Source organism: Sander vitreus, chromosome 8 (assembly GCF_031162955.1).
Source record: "Sander vitreus isolate 19-12246 chromosome 8, sanVit1, whole genome shotgun sequence".
NCBI lineage: Eukaryota > Metazoa > Chordata > Actinopteri > Perciformes > Percidae > Sander > Sander vitreus.
In genome coordinates, this window is record NC_135862.1 from 4,521,890 (window position 1) to 4,535,258 (window position 13,369).

Here is a 13,369-nt window from a genome sequence, read left to right on the forward strand (position 1 = left end):
TGAAGAGCTTGTAGTAAAAAGTAAAAGTACTTTATTGAAAGGCTCTATGAGCTGCACTAAAAAATACAGTTTTTTACATTTTTGCAACAACATTCTATGTTCATTTACTTCAATTTACACAATAAATACAATTTAAAAACCACAGAATTATGTGAAGTATAAAACAACCATAACAAAAACAGGTAGAACAATTGTTTTCTTCTGCAGGACTCCTGAACTCTGAAGTTCACCGATGGCCTTTGACCTGTAGGGGGTTCAGGCGGGGTTGGCGTTGGACTGTGTGGAGAAGGGTTTGGTGACGGTGCTGTGGCAGATCTGGTAGCAGGTTTGGTTCTGTCCCTCGTCATCCTCTGCTCGGTACGCCGTCAGACACAAATCCATCCACGGATGCCCACCTGACGTAAACGCAACAACACATCGGAGACAAACTTTACAAACTAACTTTGACAGAGAAACGCTGAATAAAACTGATGATGACGATGAACACGGTTAACAAGCATTTGACTTTTTTTTTACTGCTTTAAAAAAAAGACAGAAAACTCAAAGTGGTGAATGTGTGAATCATGTATGTTGTTGTGTTTTGGAGCTGCAGCTGGACTAAAGAGTTTCACATTTCAAACTCTTGAATCCAGCTGTTTGTGGGTCTGACAGATGTACCGGTGCTGCCCTCTGCCGGACAGAGGGAGTCCATTGTTTGGTGAATGATGTTCTGAGCCTCCTGATTGGCTGCTACGTCCTCTGCCAACACGCCAAAGAACGCCTCCTGATTAGAAACACAAACAATCGTCATCACCCCCTCGTTAAAATCCCTTTCAGGTGGTTTCATCATGTGATGTATTTTTATTTTAAGATGCGTAATTAATGTCAGAACTCTCCCCACAATGGGAACATTTGAATTCCCTGTGCGGAAAAGTTCTGATGGATTTCATTTATCAGAACTGCATCAAAACGTTTTCTTCACTGAGTCTGAACGCTGTCAGTACGAACACATCTACACATTTAAAGGGTTTGAGCCAGAGAAAACAACTGTACTCATGAGGAGCCATTCTCATTTTTAGATTTTAACAATAATTACGTGAGATAGCCAAAACACAAAGTGCAATTATTACCTGGTAAAAGTGATTTATAAGTGGATGATTGTATTTGGTTGTGTTTTCTCACTTTGCTTTTTTTTTTTAAACTAAATGCCGCACGTGTTGTGGAATTGGTAAAGAAAATATCTTTATATGCTTGTGTTTTGTCTATTTGTTTTTTTAAGGTGCAGTGAGTGCTGAGCTTTCAGGGCCAGCGAGGGATTGTTTCTTTTTAAAACACTGACAGAGTTGGTATTAGAGGCCGACAATAGGGCTGCAATGAATGACTGTTTACATTTTCCATTATTCTGCCAATATAATAATAATAATAATAATAATAATAATAATAATAATATTATAAAGGAGTTCACAGTTCTTTAAAAATCTTGTTTTGTGAAATCAACAGTCCAAAAAAATCCCCAAATTATTTACTGACCGTGTTCCACACGACAAAGAATAACCGTAAATCCTCAAAACTGACAATATCAAAGTAGGGACTGTGTGGTATTTTTGCTTCAAAAGTTACTTAAACGATGAACCTATTATAAGCCAAAAGTTGTCAATTAATGTTCGGATGATCGATTACTTCATTGACTAATCGTTTCAACTCTAAATCACAGTTTAAAACATTAGGTCCATTAAAAACGCTGTATCAACACTGCAGGAAGTCTCACACACACCTGGTGTATTGTGAACCTCTCTTTAAATTTAGATAACTTTATTAACCCTCAGAGAGGAAACTGGTTTGGATGCCCACGCACAGTGACCAATAGAAGACTAATCATACATCACAGCAGACAACCTATATAAAACATACTGCAACTACAGTAATAAAACAAACTTTATAATACTTAAAGGACAAATCCGGCGCAAAATGAACCTAGGAGTTAATAACACACGTGTACCGAGTCGACCGTTCTCTGGGATTGTTTTCATGCTAATCGAATGTGACCAGTTTTATCACAAATCGCTAATTAGCTTATATCAAACGATGAGTAACCAGTAACATAGCTCAAACACGGCATTCGTCTTTCGACTGATCATGACTGTTTTCCCAAGACGATGCCTGCATCTATACGTGAACGGTACTGTCTTTCTAAACTATCTTTTTAATAAACTGTCTGTACACTTACAAAGTACTCAATGCGTTGGTTTACATGTAGGGACCCTCATTATGCTACCGTGGAAGTGTGGTGCTATTTTGAGCCTTGTTAGTGGTGTACAAGTAGAGATTTCTTTTTACTTTATACATGCTCCGACGACTAGCTTTATAAGCTAATTAGCGGTTTGCGCTAAAACTGGTCACATTCGATTAGCATGAAAACAAAACGGTTGACACGCATGTGTTATTAACCCCTAGGTTCATTTTGCGCCGGATTTGTCCTTTAATACAGTATATCATTTTGGTAAAAGTTCAGACAGATAGTAATAAACTCAGATCTTCTCCCCTCTCCTTGTGATCTATTTTAAATGCGCTCCGAGACTCACGGCGTCTCTCCACAGGAAGACGTCCAGCGTGTCGGTGGCGTCCTGCAGCTGGAGCTTCATCAGCAGGACGAACTGCAGCAGCTGAACGCCCAGAGCTGCAGACCAGAAGAGACGAGCGAGATTAAACACTGTGATTTATTCTTTCGCAGAAAAGATCTGCGGCTAGGGCAGACCTGAGGTCAGCCAGGAGTCGTTCAGGAGCTTTTACGAACCTGCTGAATCAGGAGGAAGGACACGGAGACTGACATGAAACTTTGTGTAAAGGTGCGAGCGGTTTAGTGGTTTTAAAACCGGGAAGACTTTTGCGTGAAGATGGTCTAGTACGGAAACGTTGCCTACTATTAAACTTTATATTTTTTTGTGTGCAAGTTAGACAGTGTGCGGGAGTTTCTTTGCAACTTTTGACCTGCTTGTCCCCCTCCGACACACCTGTATCACGTTGTAGATGTGCAAAGTATTTTTCTGTACTAAAATTGGGAAGACAACAGACGAGACATCACGGGACGAGCACACAAACTTTATTTTTTGTTAGAGTAAGATTATTGTCTGCAGTTGTTCAGAGCCTAATGTCAGTGGTGGCCTAAAGGTTAAAGAAGCGAGCTTAACTTTAAGATTGAATTAGTCGGTTCAATCCCCAGACCGACAGGATAAAATCTGGGAGGGGGAAGTGAAAAGAGCAGCATTGTTCCTCCCTCATTACCACCACTGAGGTGCCCTTGAGCAAGGCCCTTAACCCCAACCGCTCCAGTGGAGCTGCTCAGTGGCCAGCAGATCAGACTGGGGTTGTACTGGGCAGCTTCCAGGTATGAATGTGGAACTGTGTGAATGTGACAGGTCGTCGTTGCTAATGAGAATAAGTAAGTTCTCAATCAACTTGTCTGGATAAATAAAGGTTTTAAAAAAAAAAAAAAGAAAAAAGAAAAAGTGACATCTTAAAATGACCAAAACCCAAATATGTCACATATACAGGAACTATGTAGAGTTGAATGAGGGGTGGGACATATTGAACATATTGTTTGTAACCCTTTATAGATATTGTATTTCCTATTGTTGTGCCGCAAAGCACTTATTGTGTTTTTATATTTCATTTTATTGTTATTTTTTGTTCGAAATAAAAAGATAGAAAGAAATTGAGTTTAATCAATAATGCTGAATAATTCTCTGTTGATCAAAAATCGTGTCTAGCTTATGCTTTATATTATTTACTTTTTTGGCCACTTAGCAGAAGAAGATGAAAACACAACACCGACATTTGGAGTGTGAGACGATTCCTGTCCGTTTTCTCCACCTCCAGTGTTTCCTCCGATAGTTCAGAGATTCAAACCAAACTCTCCTCTCACCTTCCGCTATGATCTTCTCATCGATCATTTCGACTCCCTCAGCACACGAAGGCTCCCTCACTGCAGCCTCGGAGCAACGCTTACACCTGCAACACACACAGGAAACCAGAAAGAGATTACATTAGAGAGAGACTGACTTTAAAATGTGTGCCTGTTTTGTAGCAACTGACTGATTTTGATAACGCTGAAAACAGGTTTGTATTCCAGGATTCTCACCCGTAGTATGTCTTCCTGCCTCTGAACAGGAAAGGTGCCGACAGGTCGAGCAGAGCGAGGTGACCTGCCGATGACATCACAGGGACGATGTTGTGGTAGCCGGAAGCGAGTCGACGCGTGTCCTCCAGAGTCGAACCTGCAACACACCAGAACCTCTGTCACCAGAGGTCTAGTCCCGCATTGCCAGACCTTCCTGCACGGCGCTGCAGAGGAGGGTCTGGTGAGTCCACACAGCATTCCAGGATGGGAGAAAAATGGGCTCTGGTTTATTGGCATTTCTTTAAACCAATCACAATGGTCTTGGGAGCGTTAAGCGCCTGACGGAGCCACGGTGCCTCTGCAAAATCGCCTCGGGAAGGAACTAGTTTTGGTGGAACATGTGTACGTTCAAAGGTTGTTTTAGAACGCCAACACAAAGAAAGCGGAAGGTGACGGACATCCGGCAGAATTTCCGGCGGCACCTGAACAATCCCGGAAATGAAACGTGGTCGATATAGACTACCGGAGGATTCTAGGATCAACACTTGACTTTGTGTTTTTGTGCGTTTTGATGACAGCAGGAATACAGCTTTTATTCTTCTGGATGACGAAAGATGTTTTCCAAGGAGGATAGGAGAATAAAAACTGTTGGTTAAGTTGGTTACCCATGAGGAAGATGAGCTCTTTGCTTTTGTCCTCAGACATGAGCTGGGTGGACATGTGAACACTCAGTGTTCGTTTGGGGGATCCCGGGGAATCTCCGGGGACATCGACCCGCCCAGAGACCGCCCACGGCGGGGGACTGCACGGTCCATAGTCCTTGGACGCCTCAGAGAAGAGACCTGACACAAGTTCATCATCTGGGACGTCCTGCCTGAGATCACAGGGAAATCAGATATGTCATTTTATTACATTTAACAAATCTAACAATGCTACTGCAATGATTCATTCGACTTCTGCTATAGTTGGATCTGTTCACTAGACTATGTCCCATTACATTTTTGACATTACGGTTTTTGTAAAACATATAAAACCTTGCATTAACTTTTCAAATGGTCATTTTCAGGAAAGGTTAAATATAAACCTCAATTTGCAAATGGAGATCATTTCTGGACCATAAACATATTCAGTTGAATCGCATTTATGTTTGTAACTTTTCAAGTTTGAAATATAAATTCACATTTACCAACTTAAAATACATGAAAATACCTACTGCCACAAAAAGTCTACATCTGTGTACCTGGGTATGAATTAAAAACCAACTTAAAACCCCAAAACAACAAAGGAAACCAAGAAAACTCAGCACATTCCTAATTTAACCCTTTAGTAAAAAACATTTATATATGTCTGTGCATATACCAAACAATTTATAATGCGTTACACTTTACAGGAAACATTAAGAGCTTGATGAGGCTTAATATTGTGACACTTTGACGGGACAGTGTGTGTGTGTGTGTGTGTGTGTGTGTGTATCAGCCCACATTGATGTACACTTGCTGCAGTAGAGTTTCAGAGCCTGGTGGAGTCTGCGGGGCTCGTAGGATCTCAGCTGGACTCGGACGTGGTGAACTCGACCCGGATCGGACCGCTTCACCTCGGACAGTGTCACCAGCTGCGTGTCGTGACCACAGCTTCTCTCTGACACACAGAGATTCACAGACACAAGCAAAGTTAGTCTCGCATCGCCAGACTGGCTAGTCCACACAGCATTCCGGTCTGGGAGAAAAACGGGCTCTGGTTTATTGGCATTTCTTTAAACCAATCACAATCGTCTTGGGCGGCGCTAAGCGTCGAACGGTGCCTCTGCAAAGTAGCCTCGGGAAGGAACTTGTTTTGGTGGAACATGTGTACGTTCAAAAGTTGTTTTAGTCGTGCGACAGAAAACTGAGATTGGACAGATAGTCTAGCTAGCTGTCTGGATTTACCCTGCAGAGATCTGAGGAGCAGTTACAGACATACGTGACGGACATCCAGCCGAATTTCCGGAGGTTCCGGAACAAACCCAGAAATGAAACGTCGTTGATATAGACTACTACAGGCAGAGTGACTTTCATCAACTTTAAAAGAGAGAACATAAAAATGTTACTAAGGGTTAGGGAAATAAGTGTTGAGCTATCCAGCCTGAAGTCAAACCACTTTGTAGACTTCCAAAACAAAGTTTAAGAAGCCCTTAAATATCATTAAAACATAATTTCAGAATTTCTTGCAGACACCCTTGCATAAAGGATTCTCACTTTGCTCATGTCAAATTTCTTTATCAGAACTTAAACATCTAGGAGGCTGTTCAATGACAAATTTGACATAAGACCTGTGATGATACCACAGGGATTCTGCAAAGATGCACACTTTTCAAAACCTTATTAACACAGCATTGAATGCATTTTAATACCTCAGAGTATGATGAAAACTCTTGAGTTTCATGCTGCGTTTTCATGCTTTATGTTGAGTTTCATACCTGTGCTGCACTCCACTGATCCAGCTTCTAAAAACAGAAACAGAGGAAGCAGATATAGGAACACATTGACCATTAAGCGACAGGTAACACAGGCCTTTAAACAAACTGTACTCTGCAGAGCTGTGTGGAAAAGAAAATCACCTGATCTGAAAAGCATTTAATTAGAAGGCTTTAATCCTAAAGCAGAGCAGCGGTTTCCAAAGAACTATCTCGAGATTAAAATCTGATAAAAGATTGCATTTTGGATTTTGTTTCCACTATTGGAAACAATTGTTTTCCATATATATATATATATATATATATAGAGTTTGAGCTCTCTGTTTTAGCTACAGAGTGAGGTAGAGTCGAGTGAGATTGGGAGTCGCACATGTGCAGTACCTAGGTAAGGACTACTAGCCAGTCAGAAGCAGAGTAAGAGGGCGTGCCCTGACAGTAGCTAGGTAAGGACTACTAGCCAGTCAGAAGCAGAGTATGAGGTTGTGCCCTGACAGTAGCTAGGTAAGGACTACTAGCCAGTCAGAAGCAGAGTATGAGGTCGTGCCATGCTAGCAGCTAGGTGAGCATTATAACGTGTGTTCCAAAGTGACCACGTTTGTCTCTGAAGTAAAGGCTGGACTACAACAGAGCTGTTTGGAGCAGTTTGTGAACAGTGTTTTCTGTTGGAGATGGTAACCTTTGGGGTGGACTTTGGGTTTTGTCACTTTGTAAACCTATAACATGCACAAAAAAGATATATAACACAATAAAGTAAAGGGAAAAAGCCAAAAAGCATAATATGAGCACTTTAAGTGTTAAACTATACTCTGAATTTAAGAGACCTTGAGTTCACGTCTTTGGAATATTCGGTATGTTTTATATAGAATGAATGGTGCATATCAGATCAGGCTTCATGTCATGAACTCAATGTCTTGTTTTCCTTCTTCGCCTGCTGACTCTTAAAAGCCCTGGTTCGGATAAAAAAAGGAATTACTTAAGTCTGTACAAAGCCAAATTGTTGGGCTATATTGATAAAGAAGTTACGTTTAAAAGAAGAATGTCCGTGCTCTTCTTGCAAAGAAAAACCCAAATATTTTGTCCACTTAGAGTTCTACAAAAAGCATCAGGCCTGCAGGTCTGACCACAGACAAACAGCTGCAGCTTTAAAAAAAAAAAAAAAGCTTTCAGTCTGTCTGTGCAGAAACCTTTAGGTCACAGTCAAAGTTGGGACTTTATTTTATCCCCAGTGAAGCATGGGCTTTTAGCAGGCCCTGCTAATGGAAGCAGCTCCCCGCAGCTTCAATCTATCCATCCGTCCGTTCTTTCTCTTAGAGAGTCTATCTGAGCAGTCAGGATGTTCATATTCCCGCTGCTGGCGAACACGTTTATTTAACCAAAGACCGGCCGGCGGCTACCACTCACATCATTCTTGTCTTCTTTGTATTTTAGTCACGCAATGAAAATATTTAGATTTTCTTTTTCAGTCATTTGTCAGCAGACGCTAAAAGCGGGGTTAACTGGGAAAACAAGACTAACAGCGTGTTTGCAAGGGGGGTGTTTCAGCCACGTTTTCTTCAGATGTCCGCCTCACACTGGTCTGACTGAAGAGATACGCTTCTATTTTAATCAATCCAGCTGTTTAACCGGCCACGGAATCGGAATCGCAAAATTGAGAATTTCAAAAAGCTGTAAGACAGATTTCATAGGTCTACATTAAGTCAGTGCTAAAAGTTAACTGGAGATTTGAATAAATGCAAAATACGATAGGGTTATCACACCTGGCCCAACTTTACAGGTACTCTCCCCTGCACCATCTTTGGGCCAGCAGCATCGTTCTCCTTACTCTCTCACATTTTCTTCCCCCCCAGTGGCTTAGGCCTGGCGGGGGTAATTGCAAAACACTAAGGGAAACCCTGTCCATCCAGTGGACTTTTGATATTTGATGGTTCAGTGGAAAAACAGATACATTCGAGACCCGTTCAACATCCATTCGTACCTAGAAACTCTGGTGGGGTGCTCCAGATGTCCAACATCTCCGAGTCGTTCAGCTCGTTCTTGTCATCCTCCGGGAAGGCCTCCATGACTCTACAGAGACATAAACAGGAAGAAAAGGACTTCTGGTTGGGAGACTTGTGATCACAAACACACATACATACATGTACATCCATAAGTACAGAATCAGAAAAGGGTTTATTGCCACAATAAGTCACACTTATGTGGAATTTGCCTTGGGGAAAGTTGCATACATAAACATATTAAACATTAATATGAAATAAACAATAAATACAGAAACGAATATATACATACATAACTGTTGCATAAGAAAGAAAAAAAAAAAAGAGGCCGAATGGGTTGAGTCCAGAATGTGCAAATAATATATAGTATGTGCAAAAAAAATCAGGGGAAATTATTCAAATATTGCTGTATGATTTGTCTTCTGTGGTTCAATTATGCAGCAGAATCAGGACCAGTAAACAGAACCAGAGTCTGCAGTATGAAGTATGTTTCCTACAATGACTTTATTCTTAGCCTCAGTTATCAGTTCTCAGGTATATTTGTCCCTCGTCTCCTGCTGTACCTCTTCAGCTCCTGCACGACGGGGCTGTTTTCTGGAAGAACTCGGATCCCCCGGCCGTACGCCGTTCCTCCGTGCAGGTGAAAAGCCAGGTGGTCCACCTCCTCCGACTGGCTGCTGGTGAGGCCCGGCACCTTACTTGATCCTGGGATCGCTCGTAGGTTGTAGATCCGCAGGAAGTCCCCGGGCTGATAAACAGGCAAATGGGACAATTAACACACAAAATTATTGTTTTTGTAAACAGACAATTTGCTTTCTATCTTTCTTGTATTATTTTTATTAATGTAATATGATGATGTGTTGACCTGCCAAGGGACTACAGATGAAAATGAGCTTTTTTTGCTAATTCTGGCACTGAGAATTAACCATGACTAGTCAACTGATGTCAGACAGAAAAATTCAATGAAATAAAAAAAAATAAAAAATAAATAAAAATGTCCATCAAATCCAAAATATGAAGAAGCCTATTTTGCTCTTCAGTTTACTATCAGTAAGGAGATACTTGCGTTGGATCCAAATATATAAGTCAACTACAAGGGCACTCGGAGAGCACAGACCTCCGCCAAGGTATGCCTTATCTCTTACTGATGATGCAGTGTGAATTTTCCCAGTCAAGAACTCATTTTTCCAAATGTTCCAACACCACATGAATGCAGCACAAATGCCTTATCTCGCAATGTTAACAAAAGTGAAAAAATAATTTGTGTATCCGCCCTGTGATTCAGATCCGCTCCACACTGGGTTCTTCCTTGACCCATGCTACGCCCTTTTACCAAGCTTCATGAAAAGCAGGCTGGTAGTTTTTTCTGTAAAACTTCTGACTGACAAACAAAATGGCAAACAAACAAACCGAGCCAAAAACATGACCTTCTTTGTGGAGGTAACAAATCATTTATATTGAAAAACTTTGGCAGACTGTAAAAAGTTTAAACCTGCAATAAGTAATTTTTTTTGGCCACTTGGGGGCAACAGAGCAAGCTGTAAACTAAAATCTGACATACTGTCAGCTTATAAGGTTGTTTTGGTTAGCATGTTAGCAGAGCACCGACGCTGCATCTGGGGCTAAGCACCGCCCAAGACGATTATGATTGGTTTCAGAGCTTGTTTGATAGAATCACTGAGAATAAACCAGACAGTGAATGTGCCACAATCCAAAACTAGGAGCCAAAAGAAACTAAAAAGCTCCATAGAGTTGCAGAGTTGGTGGAAATTCTCTGTGGATTCACAAATACAAGTGACAACTTTCACATTACACATAGTACTTTCTAATAATTTGCTCCTAACGGTATGTAAAAGGCCATACAGTTCAAACACACTAATGTCATCCAAACGCTCCGTCACACTGTTCACACTGTGTAGGTGTCACTGAAGCATTTTTATCAATCTGCAGATGGAGCTGTTGCACCAAACTTAAAGTCAGTGTGGTGACAGTGATTCAGAGGCTGCTCAAAAGGACTTGGTTTGAAGGTTTGTCTTTTTTTTTTTTTTTTTTCCCCTTTCTTTTTTTTCCCTCTTCAACTCTGTCACGACGAGCCTGCAGTCAACAGAAATCTTTCCTCGCTCTCATCATCAACAAACGCTTCAGTGATCAAGAGTCAGAGGTATTCACTCTGTTCAGAAAGCCTTTATAGTGTTTTTACATGATAGGGTTTAGCCTAAATAAAACCCAGATATACACACACATATATATATATATATATATGATCTTTAATTGCATTATAGCCGGAGAGCAGAAGAATGAGCCAGAAAGTGAATCCTCTATAAGCTTCCTTTAAATCCATTTTCTGCGTACAGAAAGTAAAGTTTGAGTCAGTGTCAGGGTGGATTAAAAGCTGGTCTCCCGAGGCTGCTCCTCTTCTGAAGATCCACATGAAGTGCTGAGAGATGAACTCGGTGGACTGACGACCTGCCCCCACTCACATGAAAGCATTTTATTATATGGAATTATCCTTTAATCTAGAATTATGCCCACATAACTGGATGCTACTTTGAAACTGACAAAGGAGGAAGGAGAAGCTCTGCCGTTCACTTGGTTTTACTTTCTCTGTGTGATGCTCTGAGAAGAATATGCTTAATGAGATCAAGAACATTAAAATAAAGAAAAGGCTTAAGAGAGGAAATACGAGACAAAGCATGAACTTTGAAAAAAAAGGTGTCAAAATATTGTTTGATAGAAGGATCCCGAACATCATCGACAGTCGACACTTTAGTTTAGGATGTTTTTTTTTCCAGCCACAAGGAGACCATGCCATCTGGTAATTTGTGCAAACTCTCAAAACAACATTTGTTTGCATCCTGACAAGCAACTTGTAGCTGTGTGAAAAACGACTGACCTCTCTAAGAAGCAAAGAAGGAGGTAGCGTAACGTTGTCTTAGCCCCACAAAACCACCAAAGGTGCGTTTAGAAACAATAACGTGTTATTCGTATCGAATTAGGTATAATATGCATTATTTTTCTACTGTAAAAAGAAATGGTAAAACTAATACAAAAGTTATCCCTTTCAATCATCACTTATGACCCACTAGAAGTGTGTGGCGGTGTCTGTATCTGCAGAGAGTCTGCCCTCGCTTGGATTTTCTGCTTTTCTTCTTATTTTGCTGTGCGGGATGTTTATGGGCATCAGCAGAGAGCCTTTAGGCCCCACGTGGGTTTGTAACCCCCAGCCCATCCTCATTCCCAATACCGCCAATTTGTATCGACCCTAGGTGTAGGGTTGGGTATCGTTTGGAGCTTTTCCCGATACCGGTGCTAAAACGATACTTATGATACTTATACTGATACTATATATATATATATATATATATATATATATATATATATATATATCACTTTCTAAGTCCTTAAGAAAACCTGCTGTTTGAGTATGAATCGTTATTAAGACCATATAAATCCCACTGTGGCTGGAAGCAAACAATGAGACCAAACACATAGTATTTATGTTTGCAGTTTTATTTAGTCTCCGGAGACCTGAATGTTTAGCAGAATGAGACACAAGAAAACAACGGGAAGATACGGGAGTCTGGCTGTTTTATCAAAGCTACATGAGAGTTTGTCGTTGTAGAGAGCACTGAGAGAATGACTAATGCTAGGAGGCTCTGAAAAAAAACACCAGACGGCAGGGCGAATAAAGGCGGTGCCATGTGCCATCAGCTCTGATCTCGCCTGGTCGAGCTTCCAGTCTGTAGTCACATATTAAATCCTCTGCAGCGGTCCTGAGAGGCCAGGTGTGATTATAATGAGCAGACTTTCAGCTGAGAGAAGCAGCACTAAGTTTAGACCAAAACATGACTCATCGGCTCGGAGGACCAAGGTCACAGTAGTCGCTTACTGAGACGCTTTTGTTGATGAAAGTTGACGCTGCCTCACGATACAATATAATCACAATACTTGTGCCACAATTCGATACTATTGCGATTTTAAACATGTTCTGCGATATATTGCAATTTATCAACTTTTTTCCAACTTCAAATTTTTCCCAATTTCAAATTCTGTTCCCAGAAGGAACCTTTGTCAACATCTGTTTTATAGACGAAGATAAAGATAAATGTCTCCGTTTGTTCATCTCACTTCAATTGTATTGCTGCAAAATGGGATTGTCAAACTCTGAATCTAGCAAAACTGACCAACACATATATCTTAAAAGAGCGATACTTGTCTGTATATCGGTACAGTATTGCCACGAAATATATCGCGATGCTATGCTGTATCGATTTTTATCCCCCACCCCTATTTGTATGGAGGATATATTTATTCATAATTCAAATTGAAAGTCCAAAGAGAAAACAAAGCAAGATCAAATTGAAAATAGTATTATTTTACTACGCTACTAGGAAAAATCATGCCATAATTAAATGTGAAAGCTTAAATGGAAATACTTAAATTAAAATCTCAAACAGAAAAAAAGAAATAATGTTATTTTAGCCTTTCCCCTTTATAATTGTCAATTTGACATTTTATCTTTTGAATTTTACGTTTGACATTGACATTTTAAGATTCACCTTTTACATTTTGATTTAACATTAAGCTTTTCATTTAGTGACAGGTGTCAATTTAAATGAGGAGGCGTGGCCCAACGGCTGGTGGGGGGGGGGGTCTGAAACCACTTCCAGCTGACAGGGGGGGCTGTGAGTATTACTGGCCGACCAGTAAGCAAGCGATCCCGGCCACCGCCAGCTGGCTGTCACCTAAGACTGGAGCTTCCAAGTCTGACAACATATCGGAGCAAATGTGCAATTGGCCATACATTTTTGTAAAACTGCCCATATT

At 40.8% G+C, this 13,369-nt stretch overlaps 1 protein-coding gene across 2 annotated transcripts in view; it reads right to left on the reverse strand.

The window, feature by feature from the left end:
- pot1 (protection of telomeres 1 homolog) overlaps positions 1-13,369 on the reverse strand; it is a 71,137-nt gene continuing 57,768 nt past the window's right edge. The window contains exons 11-20 of one of the 2 annotated variants that reach the window (XM_078256459.1): positions 9,106-9,290; positions 8,524-8,612; positions 6,552-6,578; positions 5,578-5,734; positions 4,762-4,970; positions 4,118-4,253; positions 3,902-3,987; positions 2,562-2,656; positions 658-763; positions 1-395 (exon numbers count right to left, since the gene is read on the reverse strand). In XM_078256459.1, coding sequence (XP_078112585.1) covers positions 256-395; positions 658-763; positions 2,562-2,656; positions 3,902-3,987; positions 4,118-4,253; positions 4,762-4,970; positions 5,578-5,734; positions 6,552-6,578; positions 8,524-8,612; positions 9,106-9,290 — 1,230 coding nt within the window. In that variant the 3' untranslated portion in view covers positions 1-255. The remainder of the gene's footprint in view (positions 396-657; positions 764-2,561; positions 2,657-3,901; positions 3,988-4,117; positions 4,254-4,761; positions 4,971-5,577; positions 5,735-6,551; positions 6,579-8,523; positions 8,613-9,105; positions 9,291-13,369) is intronic. The other variant, XM_078256460.1, reaches the window with a different exon arrangement.